This window comes from Martes martes (genome assembly GCF_963455335.1).
Source record: "Martes martes genome assembly, chromosome: 15".
In the NCBI taxonomy this organism is placed as follows: domain Eukaryota; kingdom Metazoa; phylum Chordata; class Mammalia; order Carnivora; family Mustelidae; genus Martes; species Martes martes.
Window position 1 is genome coordinate 15681851 of NC_137903.1, and position 12392 is coordinate 15694242.

Genomic DNA, 12392 nt, shown 5'->3' on the forward strand with positions numbered 1-12392 from the left:
ACAGCGAGCTGCCTTCTCGTGGGCTTTTACTGTGCAATAGTCTCCAGCTCCTCCCTCCCCCGTGGCCTTTTACTCTTGCAGAAGGCTGGTTAAATACAATTTTTTCCACTCATTTTCTTACTCGCCCACCCACCTTTTACCTGACCGTGGGAAGGGGGAAGGCGGCTACGGAGATAATGGCAAATCCTTAGCGATATGGCAGTGATGTTGGGCCCGGCCCTCCCCCTCAATGAGAGTCAGTCAGCCCTGCGCCTCTTCCGCTCCCCCTCTGCCCTCGCCCCTTATCATCGCCGGGAGGAGACCCCAGCCAACCTTGTACGTGTACTTCAAACAGCATAACTACTCCTTAAATAACCGAGAACACATCGTCTTAACCATTTTTATTAGACTTCATTGATAAATAAATACAAGTGTTGTGAAACCACTAGCAATATAGTAAACTTTAAAGACTTTATTTCAATTTCACTCATTTTTTGACGGGGAATATATACATTATTCACCAATAAATGCTTAATGCTTTAAATTTACAACTGCCCTATGTGCAGAAACTTGAAAATTATTCCAAACGAAAAAAAAAGGTACAAAAAATTGTCTCATAATTCAAAATATATTTTAAAACAATTATTTGTTATAGCAGCCAAAACCTTTAACCAAAAGTTGAGAACTGCAGTCTGAGAAGCTTAACAAAATGGCAACATTCTGACTTAATTATTTTCATTATTGACAGTGGGGGGAAACGCGTGGCCCCTAAATCAGACAAGGCAGATGGAAGACTAGGATGGTTTCCCTTCTGGGCACGCAACGCTCTAGCCTTGATTATTATTTTTTATTTCATCTGTTCGAACACAGACAACTGCTCCAACTTTAAAGAAAAGTTTAAATGGACTTTGGGTATTTAATATTGGTGACACTTGCTAAGATTTAAGAACTCCAAATAATGAGAATCGGAAAATGACCCACGATTTAAGGAGAGTATCCGGAGGGACTGCCTACTACATAGTGTAATCTGGTGGTCAACATCAATAGTGTTTCTGAATTAGGTATTTTTTCACAAACATAGCACCTCATTAAATATCTGGTAAACACGTGGCAATCACAGAAGTGTTGGGAGACTATCCAGGGAGATTTAATGTGATTCGCTTCACAGGACGATTGGAGACAAATCTCAAGCACGATGAGATCAGGAGCGCCATCTGCTGGTCCCTGCGCCCTCGGGGATGCCCAAGTGCAGTGCGCCCCAGGTCAGTACGACTCCACTCGGAACTTTGCTTCCAAAATCCAGGGAGTAGCTAAACGTTGAAATGGACTCCTGCTTTACAAAGGATCTGTTGAACGAACTTGTAAAACTAAAAAAACTTTCCAAAAGGTCCGAAGAGACAGAATTATCTTTACCTCCTCACTCCAGGTAATTGTTAAAAAGATACCAAATGAGTCCGGCTTTAGTTTCTTGTGAAGTTTTGGTGTAAAGGCGAACGTACTGAAATCCAGTGAAGTTGTGAACCTTCATCTAAATTAACAAAACAACTATTTAATTTGGTGAGTTTTCACAAGCTGTATTCTTGACCTGAAGAATCGCTTTTTTTATGCCGAGGAGATGGCGTGGTCTTCGTCGGAGACGGGGATGCGGTCCCGGGGGAGTCCGTTCCTCCGTCAGAAGTGCTCGGGGATGAGGCCAGATAGGGAACTTTCTTTCTCCCAAGGAATCCTCCTCCTTCAAATCCCCCTTTCTTCCGTAATTCCACCTTATTTTCATTTTCTTCTTCTGAGGACCTCTTCTTGGACTCTAGCCCTTCGGCTGTTTTGTGCACTTCCAGTCCGCTGTCTGATTCTCTCAAGCTCTTCACTTCTGTTCCAGGAGACTTTCTCTCTGCCACGTTACACTCCCCTGTTGCCCGCTTTACTTCGGCTTGTACTGGACCCACGTTCCCATTTTCAGGGACACCTCTGTCTACATTTCTGTTCAAATTAACAGTCTGGAAGTCCCTGTAACTGTGGAAGCTCTCGGTCCTCCTGGCTCTTGCTAACAGGGGACTCTCTCTGTAGGGCCTCACGGAACCGTAAGTAGCTGCTTCGTGGATGGTTTCGTGGTGCTGGAGCTGAAGGCTGAAAGAAGAGTTTTTTAAAATTATAGTTCAGATTTCTGAGATTCTTCAGGGGCATATCTCATTAAACTACCTGAAAAGACATTATTTAAATACATAAAGAATCATGTAGGGGCGCCTGGGTGGCTCGGTGGGTTAAAGCCTCTGCCTTCGGCTCAGGTCACGATCCCGGTGTCCTGGGATCGAGCCCCACATCCGGCTCTCTGCTCAGCGGGGAGCCTGCTTCCCCCTCTCTCTGTCTCTGCCTGCCTCTCTGCCCACTTGTAATCTCTATCATATAAATAAATAAAATCTCTAAAAAAAATAAAGAATGATGCATCCTTACTTCTATATATACAAGTTTACTTATTAAGACTCTTTATAGTATGTATTAGCATTTGCATAGGTGTATGTGTATCAAATTACCAATGAAAATAATACCATGTACATATTCAGTCCAGCTGGATTTCTGAATAGCTGAAAAAAGCGAGGCGGGGACCGTTTAAAACTAATGCGGAACTAATATAAATCCTTAGTTCAAATTCTGGAATTGTTAAAAATGTGCTAGTTGGAAGATACACTAAGCCCCTGTATAAAAAGTACGTCATAACTAAATCCAAGATTAGACAGATGATGTAATCACTTTAATATGTCCCTGAGGCAACAGGAACAAAGGTCCACATACCATCCAAGGAGACATGTGGTTTTTCTAATTTCCTTTGAATGAACTCTTGACTGCATAAAAGGCATCCAGATTGGCAGCAAGTCACAAAATAAGTTAAAGGGAAGAAGTGTGTTTCTATGAAAAGAATCAGGTATGCTTGAGGATGAGAAATTACTAAAGCTTTTTTTTAAAAAACTGAGTATCAACACGAAGTCTGAATTAAAAACGTGCCTTGAACAACGTGGCTTCCAACAACTATGTCATTACGGGATCTCCCAATCTTCCCCAAAGCAACCAAGCGAACTCGCCACACAGTGCCCGACCCCGGCCCGCACCTGGAACTGGACTCCCGGAGGCGGCTGTGCTGGAGCACGGAAGTTGCTGGACTGATGTTAGGAGTAGCGCAGCGAGATGTGCTCAGGTCGCACTGATCCAGTAACTTGAGCAGCTCCTCCTCAGTGGGACCACCTACATCTTGGGAAAACACACCCTCATTACCATCACTGCCATCCGAGGCTCACCCTGCGACCCAGAGCTCTCGGCACGGAACCTACCCCTCTCTTCGCTTTTGTTCACCATATCCATGGCAGTGGTCAGGTCCCACATCTGAATGCTGCCGTTCGTGTGGCCCGTGAACAGGTAGCGCCGCGGCCGGGAGCCCATCCTGCTCGAGCCCTCACATTCTCTCACCGTGAACGACGATATTGTTGTGCAGTCAACAGCCTGGATCTCACAGATTCTGCCGAAGACGGGGAACAACTAACGCTTTGTAAGCCAGATTTTTGAAATCAATTGTTTATGTATGAGTGTCCTCTATGTGTAAAACATTAAAAAGTTCAAGGCAATTTGATAGAAATAAAATTTGAATGATGTTTCTTTGAGTACAGAGAAAAGGCTCTTATAAAACAATGTATTTGAATAACTGAAATAATGCAATAATTTAAGTCACCCTTAAGAGAAAAACAGAAAGAAAAAAAATAATGAAAAAATAAAAAAGAGAAAAACAGAAAGAACCTTGATAGGAATTGAGTAATTCTTTAAAAAGACATTATAAAACTAAAAAGGCAGAAAGAAACAAAGCAACTAGGCATGAAACTAGAAAAGATCTTGAGAGGTCATTTAAAACTTATGTGCAAATTACAAGTCTGAAACCAGAAAAAAAATGTAGAGCTGTATGGAGAGGTCTAAGTAGCACCCTCCATTAGGATAATATTCTTCACTTTTCTGAAGCATTTTTATAACTATTTCATTAATTTTCATTAAGGGTAAAAGAACCTGAGAATGAACAATTAATCCACGTTTGACAAATAAGAAAACTAAGGAATAGTATCAGCAAATGATGTGTCAAAGTCATGTAAGAGTTGACTGAACTGCACTTAATTGAATTATTTATCCCAGTCTACTTCAAAACAGAAGGGGCTTATAAATAAAAAAAATTAAAAAAGAAACAATTAGTACCAGGCAAATGCAAGGTCAAAAAATAAAGGAGGAAGGGGAAATGCAATCCTTATCAATGTAAGAAACAAAAAACAGAATATGAAGCATAGCTGAGCTTCCTGGCAGGCAGGGCAAAAAGTGGTAAGGGGAGAAGGGTTAATTACTAGAGGCCCGCATATAGTGATAGAGGCTGTCCTAGTCTCACTCCCAATCTAACGGAAAAGTTTTCAATATTTCACCAGAGTATAAAGTGTACTATAATTGTTTTTATAGGTATTATTTTCAGATTAAAAATAATCTGTCATTTTAAGTACAAGATTCCTTTTTTTGAAGTCAAAAATGGGTGAACTATCAAATGTTTTTTCTGTGTTTCTGAAGATAATTACAATTTTTCTTGATAGAGTGAATTATATTTAACTAATACCTGTAAATTGATATAAAATATTTTATAAACCTAGATTACTGTTTACATTTAAAATAAAGTGAAATGAAACAATATAAACCTATCTGCTTGAAAACAAAGATGATTTTGCTTTTTGTTTTTTCTATGGGCTAAGATTCCTTAGAATTACTTCTTCCTTTAGAAGGCTGACAAGGTTTGTTCGCTGCCCACTTTCAATAAAACCTTTTCATTTTACTTCTCATTCTTAAGAATCTGAACTATCTTTAAACAAAAGCTTTGCTTCACATTAGCTTCATAAAGGGTTGATTTCCTATTCAATTCTATAAAATAATTTCTGATTATTTTTATAAACTTATCTTTTCCTCTGGAATCATAAATATAAAAATTATAAAATTTATTTTGTGATACAGATTATAATTGATTCTAACAGTCTGCTACTGTTTACAGTAACAAAAAAGGGGCGCCTGGGTGGCACAGTCGGTTGAGCTTACGACCCTTAGTTTAGGCTCGAGTCTGATCTTGGGGTCATGACTGAGCTCCACATCAGGCTCCGCACTCAGTGCAGAGTCTGCTTGGGTTTCTCTCTCCTTCTCCCTCTGCCCCTCCCCCTTCCTGCTTGATCTCTCTCTAAAATAAGTAAATAAATCTTTAAAGTAACAGAAGAGGGGAGGCACTAGAATTGAACAAGGATATGAAATGTTACATCGTTAGAAGATGTTATGTGGCAGTTTTAATAAATATGCAGAGAACGCAATAAATCACAATGACTTATAACATTTCTCAAGATAATAATTCAATTCTAACTACATCACAGGCTTCTAATATATTTTCTTTAAGAAAAAAAAACAAGGTGACAAAAAGATAGTTTAGTACATAAAAATCATTCTCTGCAATCAATTCGTTTAACAACTGCTGATGACTACATGCAATGAACTTTGATGGAAGAAAATATACCTCCAAGAGATTATTCTTTAAAATATCAGAGACCACATGCTGAAGTGTAAGAACATCAGTAGCATTTGTTAATATTTATATGAAAATCCGTAAACTTCTTAATGACTACTAATAGGAATTCTACATTTTACTTGTTTGGCATGCAAAAATATCTTAGGTTTTCATTTTTATTTATTTTATTTAAGATGTTATTTATTTATTTGACAGAGAGAGACACAGCAAGAGAGGGAACACAAGCAGACGGAGTGGGAGAGGGAGAAGCAGGCTTTCCACCAAGTAGGAAGCCTGATACGGGGCTTGATCCCAAGATCCTGGGATCATGACCTCAGCGAAGGCAGATGCTTAACGACTGAGCCACCCAGGCACCCAAATCTTAGGTTTTTAAAGAAGAGAAATGTACAGCAGCTCAATCTGTGTGAAGCTACATGTAATAATTTAAAAGAAGTAAAATTTCACTCAAATGGAAAAGGAACGGGAAACTAACTTCCATTGTGCATCTGTTAGTGTCAGGGACCACACAAGATATTTCATGTTTTTAACTCATTTTATCTTATAATATCTTGCCAAGGTAGGTGAACCTTATTTTATAAAGAAACTGGGGGGGGGGCTCAGAAAAACAAAGCAACAAGTTGAATTTTCATAGCTAGTAAGAGCAAGTGCAAAAATTAGAATTTAGTCCAACTCTCTGCCATCAAATTCATGACTACTTGCTCTGTAACTTGTCCTTCACTATCCACAGCATGCTTGAAAATCTAAATAAATGCTAGAGGGTAAGGACTAAATACTGTCTTTATTTTAAGCTAAAATGATCACAAGATTATGACTAGATTTCTTTTTTCAACAATTTGTTTCTGGTAGCACTCTTTCATCAATATGCCAAATTATTCAACAGGTTTTTTAAGACAAAAGTGACTTCTGAATATAAACACCTCTACAATAAAGTTTTACCTTTTCCCAGTCGATGAGAGTCTTACGAACAGTTTGTTGGTGATGGGAACAACTTTCTGGATAAAGACCTGTTGATCATCTCGCTCTCCGAAAGGCCCTGGGTTAGGAAACAGACAATGCCAAAACAAGTTAACTTATTTGGTTGGTTTCACTGAAAAAAAGGAACGTGAGTTATCAATACCAAAGAGGAAAAAAAAGAATTTTCCATGCCTATCACTATATGGCATTGTGTATTCCATGTCCAAGTCAGATAAGAATGAAGGGCTTTGACAAGTACTCCAACTTGCATTAAATCTTTCTTAAAGAAATACATAATATTTCAAGTCACATTTTATGCACTACAGCCATTAAAGCTGAAGGCACTAATTTGCATAAGACTATACATCAAGAGTACTAGAATGAGACCTGTTAAAATATAGGCTCTACATGTTTTATCTCTGAGACTGTGCTCAGTTTCTTATAACCTCAGAAAAAGGATATATAAGTAAAATTATGTATTACGGATTTTACTCTTTTTTTTTTTGCAAAGCTGCATGCAAACTCTTAAAGAATAAAGTACAACTTCATTAAACAGAATTTAATAAAAAAACCAATTTAATTAATCAGAAGTCTGCTGTATCCTGCAAGGTTTTCCATCCGAAAAAAAGGATTCAATTATTTTTACTTGATTGTACTTGGCAAGGCAGGTGAATTGCTCATATATTTTAGAAAGATTCTGAACAATATAAAAAAAAGTATTTCATGCAAAACTTAAACATAACATTCTAATAATTCTCATTTTCATACTCACTCGCTAAAATAATACCAACTCGTTATTCACAAAAAGTATGTGATGTATGATACAATTTTACCTTATGTGAATCATACCTAATTAATAAATGGAACATCTTTATTAGCTAGCAAGTACCTACACTATGCTTACTGTGTGCCACAGTAAATGCTTCCCAAGTAACTCATTTTAGTCATCTTAACAACCACATAAGGGATACACTATTATTATCTTCATTTTACAGATGAGAAAAGTAAGGCATCAAGAGATCAGGGAACCAAAGACCTCACAGGTCCTGCCTAATGGAACTGGAGTTCACACCCAAGACGTCTGGCTCCTCGCTAGGCTGCGCAGGTGCTCAGCGACTGGACAGTCTTCTGAAGCCTGATTCTGAGAGGAAATGACGGTCCTCGTTCAACAACCCGTAACCGAAGTCAAAATAGTGACGATGAATAAAATAACCAGGAACGAAGGTTCTGGGACTGTATCTTCTCTCCCTTCAACCTTTACCTTCATGGGAGATTCTCACGTAACTTTTCGTACCTCAATGATCCACACCCCCCCACCCCGAACTTCAAGTTTCTCCAACTCCTCTCCCCAAGCTGGCTCCTTCAGAACACAAAACGCTCTCCGGTGTCTATCTTCAATGGTGAAGAAGGAGCAGGGAATCGGAAAGACTCCTCTGAGTCTTCTGAACTTCTGCCTCTGAACTTCTCGCCTTCTAAGTCGCTCTGTTCTTTGTTTCACAGTGGCCTCCGAGACTTAGTACTCAGCTGCCCACTGCCGTCCAGATCCCACCCACAGGAGCCTCTCTCTGAAGCTGGACTTTTTTTACTCTGTTCCACTAACCTGAATGTCTAGCTCTTAAAATATTTTCTTAAAGAACTATAAAGGGAGGGGGAAATCTCCCTTCCCTCTTTCAAATATTTCACAAGGCTACTGTCACTTACAGGGCTGTTCCAAAACATCTGTTTATTCACAGTGCACATGTTCTCCCAGATCCGACATTCCGCGGCGATCGGAGCCTGCCCCTCTACCCAGTCTCACGCCCTACTATTCTTACCCACGTACCGGCAACTACTAATGACCTTGACATTTTCTTAAACTCGCCAGGTTCTCTGGGCCTCTATCCCTCTAGCATGCTGTTTTCTCTGCCAGTAACGTCCCGATCCAGTAACGTTCTATACCTTCATGTCTCAGTTCAAAGTTTTAGTTCAAACATTAAGACCTTGCCAGTTTCCATCAATGTTAAGTGGCAATAATCTACCTCATAAAAATGTCAGGGAGCTGAACTGAGATGGTAGGCCGCAACGCCTAGCATGGAGACTAGTCCTGTCTGCCCTGGGTGCCTCGCCCCATGTAACTGTTTGCTTTTTATCCCCACTGGTCACTACACTGTAACTTGAGGTTCACTGCATTTCTTTTCTTTTTTAAGATTTCTAATACTTCGAGCAAAGGCACTCAATATAATTGTTGATGCTGTAACTTAACCCTGCACAATGTTGTATGTCAATTATAGCTCAATAAATCAGGAAAAAAAAAACATTGATGAGATAAAACTAAACTTCCAGTGCCAAGATCACATAGAAAACTGGGTCACAGAGCAATTAGTTCAAATCACCAAAACTGAGTGTTTCTTTGGAAAAAAAAAACACTAAGACTGTGATAGTACAATTCCCATAAGCAGCCTGTATTTTTTTCAAAGATAACTATTTTGACGGGCCCCTGGGTGGCTCAGTGGGTTAAGCCTGTGCCTTCAGCTCAGGTCATGATCCCAGGGTCCTGGGATTGAGCCCCGCATCAGGCTCTCTGCTCAGCGAGGAGCCTGCTTCCCCCTCTTTCTCTCTGTCAAATAAATACAATCTTTACCCAAAAAAAAAAAAAAAAGATAACTACTTTGAAATCTTTACCATGAGGACATATACTGGATGGACATATATTTAAATGTTTCACATAAAACAAATCTGGTAAAAGACCTCTCACGTACTCCCTATTTTCCATCAGTGCTACAATTTCTGCTTATTTAAAAAATGACCAGACAGGCTTAGGAGTCAGTGAGCAGGTCTTATGGAACTATTAAAAGTACGTGAGACACAATGTATATACACTAGAGATTCTTCCAAAAGGGTCCCTGGGGAAAATGACTGTCTCTGTGAAGACTGTGTGTGTGTGTGTGTGTGTGTGTGTGTGAGAGAGAGAGAGAATCCACAGCCGCACGTGTCATATGGTGTCATGACAGACAGGTCACACCAACTTTATATACTTTTGCTGAAGTATAAAGGGGGGGGTGAGGGGGGGTGGAGGGGGGGGAGAGAGAGAGTGTATGTGTGTGTGTGTGTGTGTATGAGAGAGAATCCACATCCACATGTGTCATATGGTGTCATGATGGACAAGTCACACCAATTTCATATACATTTTGCTGAAATCAGAGCGTGTCCACTGACATGTGCTATTATCATTTCCTAAAAGCCACTGCAATGCCATCAAGACAACTGCCAGCATGTAACAGCCAGCCCTTTGCCAGCTTCAAAATTTTATTTTCAGATTATTAGCAGTAAAAGAAAAAAAAAGCTGTAGGTGTCAAATGTGCGCTGCTATCCTGGCTTTTATTTATTTATTTTTTTCCCTATCCTGACTTTTAATTATAATCTAAAGTGGTTAGCATTTGGAGATATTATTTTAATAAGGAAATGATAAACAGATGAAAAAACTTTGCTCTCAACTTTTTAAACAGAAAAGGGCTATAATTTGTGAATTTATAGAACTAAGAAACACATTAAATTTCTTTTAAATGAGTTTCAAAACTGAAGTGAAAAATTTCTATTTGAAACTCAGTTTTAGGTTTCTACTACAGTTAACATACTACTTCTGCATTGCCCACAAAGTACCTGAAAATGCCCCCAAATTATCTAACCCACCTATGTCATTTCCAGAGGAATAGCTTCCGTGACTTTCCGTCTCCTCCAGAGACAGTATCTTGAACGACGCTAACGGAGTAGAACCTGGCTGAGTAGAGATCATGCCTCTGAATCGTGTTACCGTCCATGTCCGCACATGATTATTATCAGCACACACTAGGAAAGAAAACAAAAAATAAGTTGTTAAATATAGATTATAAAAGCATCAACAAAATAACTTTTATAAACAAATTTTAACTTTTTAAACTATAATCTTGGATAGATCACAGCATATTTTGAATGGCCGATGACATATTTATCCTAAAGTTATGTTTAATCTGTACCTAGCCAACAAAATTGAAAGAACTGAATACAGTTTACCTTGCTACAAATCTAAGGAATGTGAGTAAATCCATGGGTCCTTATAAAAGTAGCCTGTTGAGTATAAATGTAAAAAAGGTTAAAAAAAAAAAAAAGGTGTACACAAGACAAAAGATACTGAATATTATTTTGTTCTGTGGCTAAACTACATAGTAAATGAGTTGTGCAGTTTATTTTTTTCAACCACTAAAACTGCTTCTGTTAAATATTAAACAACCTAGATCAGGAGTTACTGAAAATTTACTGTCACAAATTACACTTGTCAAAAAGCTTGTATCGCCCACTCATAGCTATATTAAGAAAATTAAAATAAAGAAGTATTTTAATATAAAATGAGAGGTTGCATTTAAGAAACATACTCCAACTAGTTTTTTTTCATGTAAATAATATTAAGTGGATATACACTGAGATATCTAACAAGTACCTGACGTCTATTGTTTTATCTAAATACTCCTTTAGAAAATATAAACCAACAACTGCTATTAATGTAAAAAATAATGTACTTTTGTGGCATGCCTTATTAAAAAAATGTGCTTTTGTGGCATTACTTTTTAATGGAAAAGTGCAATTTATTTGGATTCCAGAGAATGTGCTATTATTAGCAGTGAGCTATGAATTCACCAGTAAATACTAGGAAAGTATCCAAACTTTTATATATACAGACCTTTCCTACTGGGTAAATCGCCACAGTTGGAAATTTGAAACAAATTTAATTTTAACAAATAGCAATAAAAATTCAAAGTATCAGGTGTTACTTATGTAACAAAATTCTCATGTCTCAGGATACTGGTTTCTGGTGAAAAAGGAGACATTTAGTTCTAGGCTGTTTAATCAACTTCATGGAAAATAATTTTCTGATTTCACTCTTACACTTACTAGGATTCAGAAAAATACCTTAAAAAAAAGAAAATACCTTAAACACTTAAAGTGATTCAATAGGCAATTATGGCTATTTTGCTAAAATTAATCATTTAAGTTTCTATTTAAGACATGAAAACTAACACTATCAGAAAAAGAATGCCGTTATATACATGTTGGTATCCACCAGGTGGCAGAATAATGTAACTGAGTTAACATAAAATACTCTATAGATTTTTGGCTCAACTGGACATTTTTCTTGACGAATTTAAATTTCAAACCTACAAGAAATATTTGATGTTAAAATGCAGATCGCACTGTGTAGTTCTCTGGAACCTCATCCTGCAGGAGCCTCATCACCATCAAAACAACAGCGATTATGAGTCTAAGTGTGGTCATTTGAACATCACAATAACCTTGGCAAAACAGTCTTATTTTCTCATAGGATCTAATTACCTCATTTTACGTAACATTTATTCAGCATCTTTTATGTGTCAAGAAGTATGGTAAGTGTTGAGAACAGAGTAAAAGAGCTTCTGCTACTGTAAGACTGACATTCTAGCAGAGGGAGACAGATGATAAATAAGCAAACAAAACAATGATCCAGGGGTAAGTCTATGAAGAAAACAAATCGAGACGGTGACAGGGAAAGCGACCTGGAGAGAGGTCCGGCTAAGTGGGACTGGGCTGCCCCACTGAGGAGGTCCTGGAAATGGACCCGAATGACAAGAAGGCAGCCAAACAAATATCGAGGAGTGAAAACATTTCAAATAAAAAGAAGTACAGTGGCTCCTGGGTGGCTCAGTGGGTTAAAGCCTCTGCCTTCGACTCAGATCATGATCCCAGGGTCCTGGGATCGAGCCCCGCATGGGGCTCTCTGCTCAGCAGGGAGCCTGCTTCCTCCTCTCTCTCTGCCTGCCCCTCTGCCTACTTGTGATCTCTGTCTGTCAAATAAGTAAATAAAATCTTTAAAAAAAGAAGTGCAAAAGTTCTGAAGCAT

General features: G+C 38.5%; 1 protein-coding gene across 2 annotated transcripts in view; it reads right to left on the reverse strand.

Annotated features, from left to right (window-relative positions):
• Positions 1-353: 353 nt before the first annotated feature.
• Positions 354-12392, reverse strand: part of KCTD3 (potassium channel tetramerization domain containing 3) — a 51348-nt gene continuing 39309 nt past the window's right edge. Inside the window, exons 14-18 of one of the 2 annotated variants that reach the window (XM_080824916.1) lie at positions 10175-10330; positions 6488-6584; positions 3300-3484; positions 3081-3219; positions 354-2103 (exon numbers count right to left, since the gene is read on the reverse strand). In XM_080824916.1, the coding sequence (XP_080681042.1) occupies positions 1545-2103; positions 3081-3219; positions 3300-3484; positions 6488-6584; positions 10175-10330 (1136 nt within the window). In that variant the 3' untranslated portion in view covers positions 354-1544. The remainder of the gene's footprint in view (positions 2104-3080; positions 3220-3299; positions 3485-6487; positions 6585-10174; positions 10331-12392) is intronic. The other variant, XM_080824917.1, reaches the window with a different exon arrangement.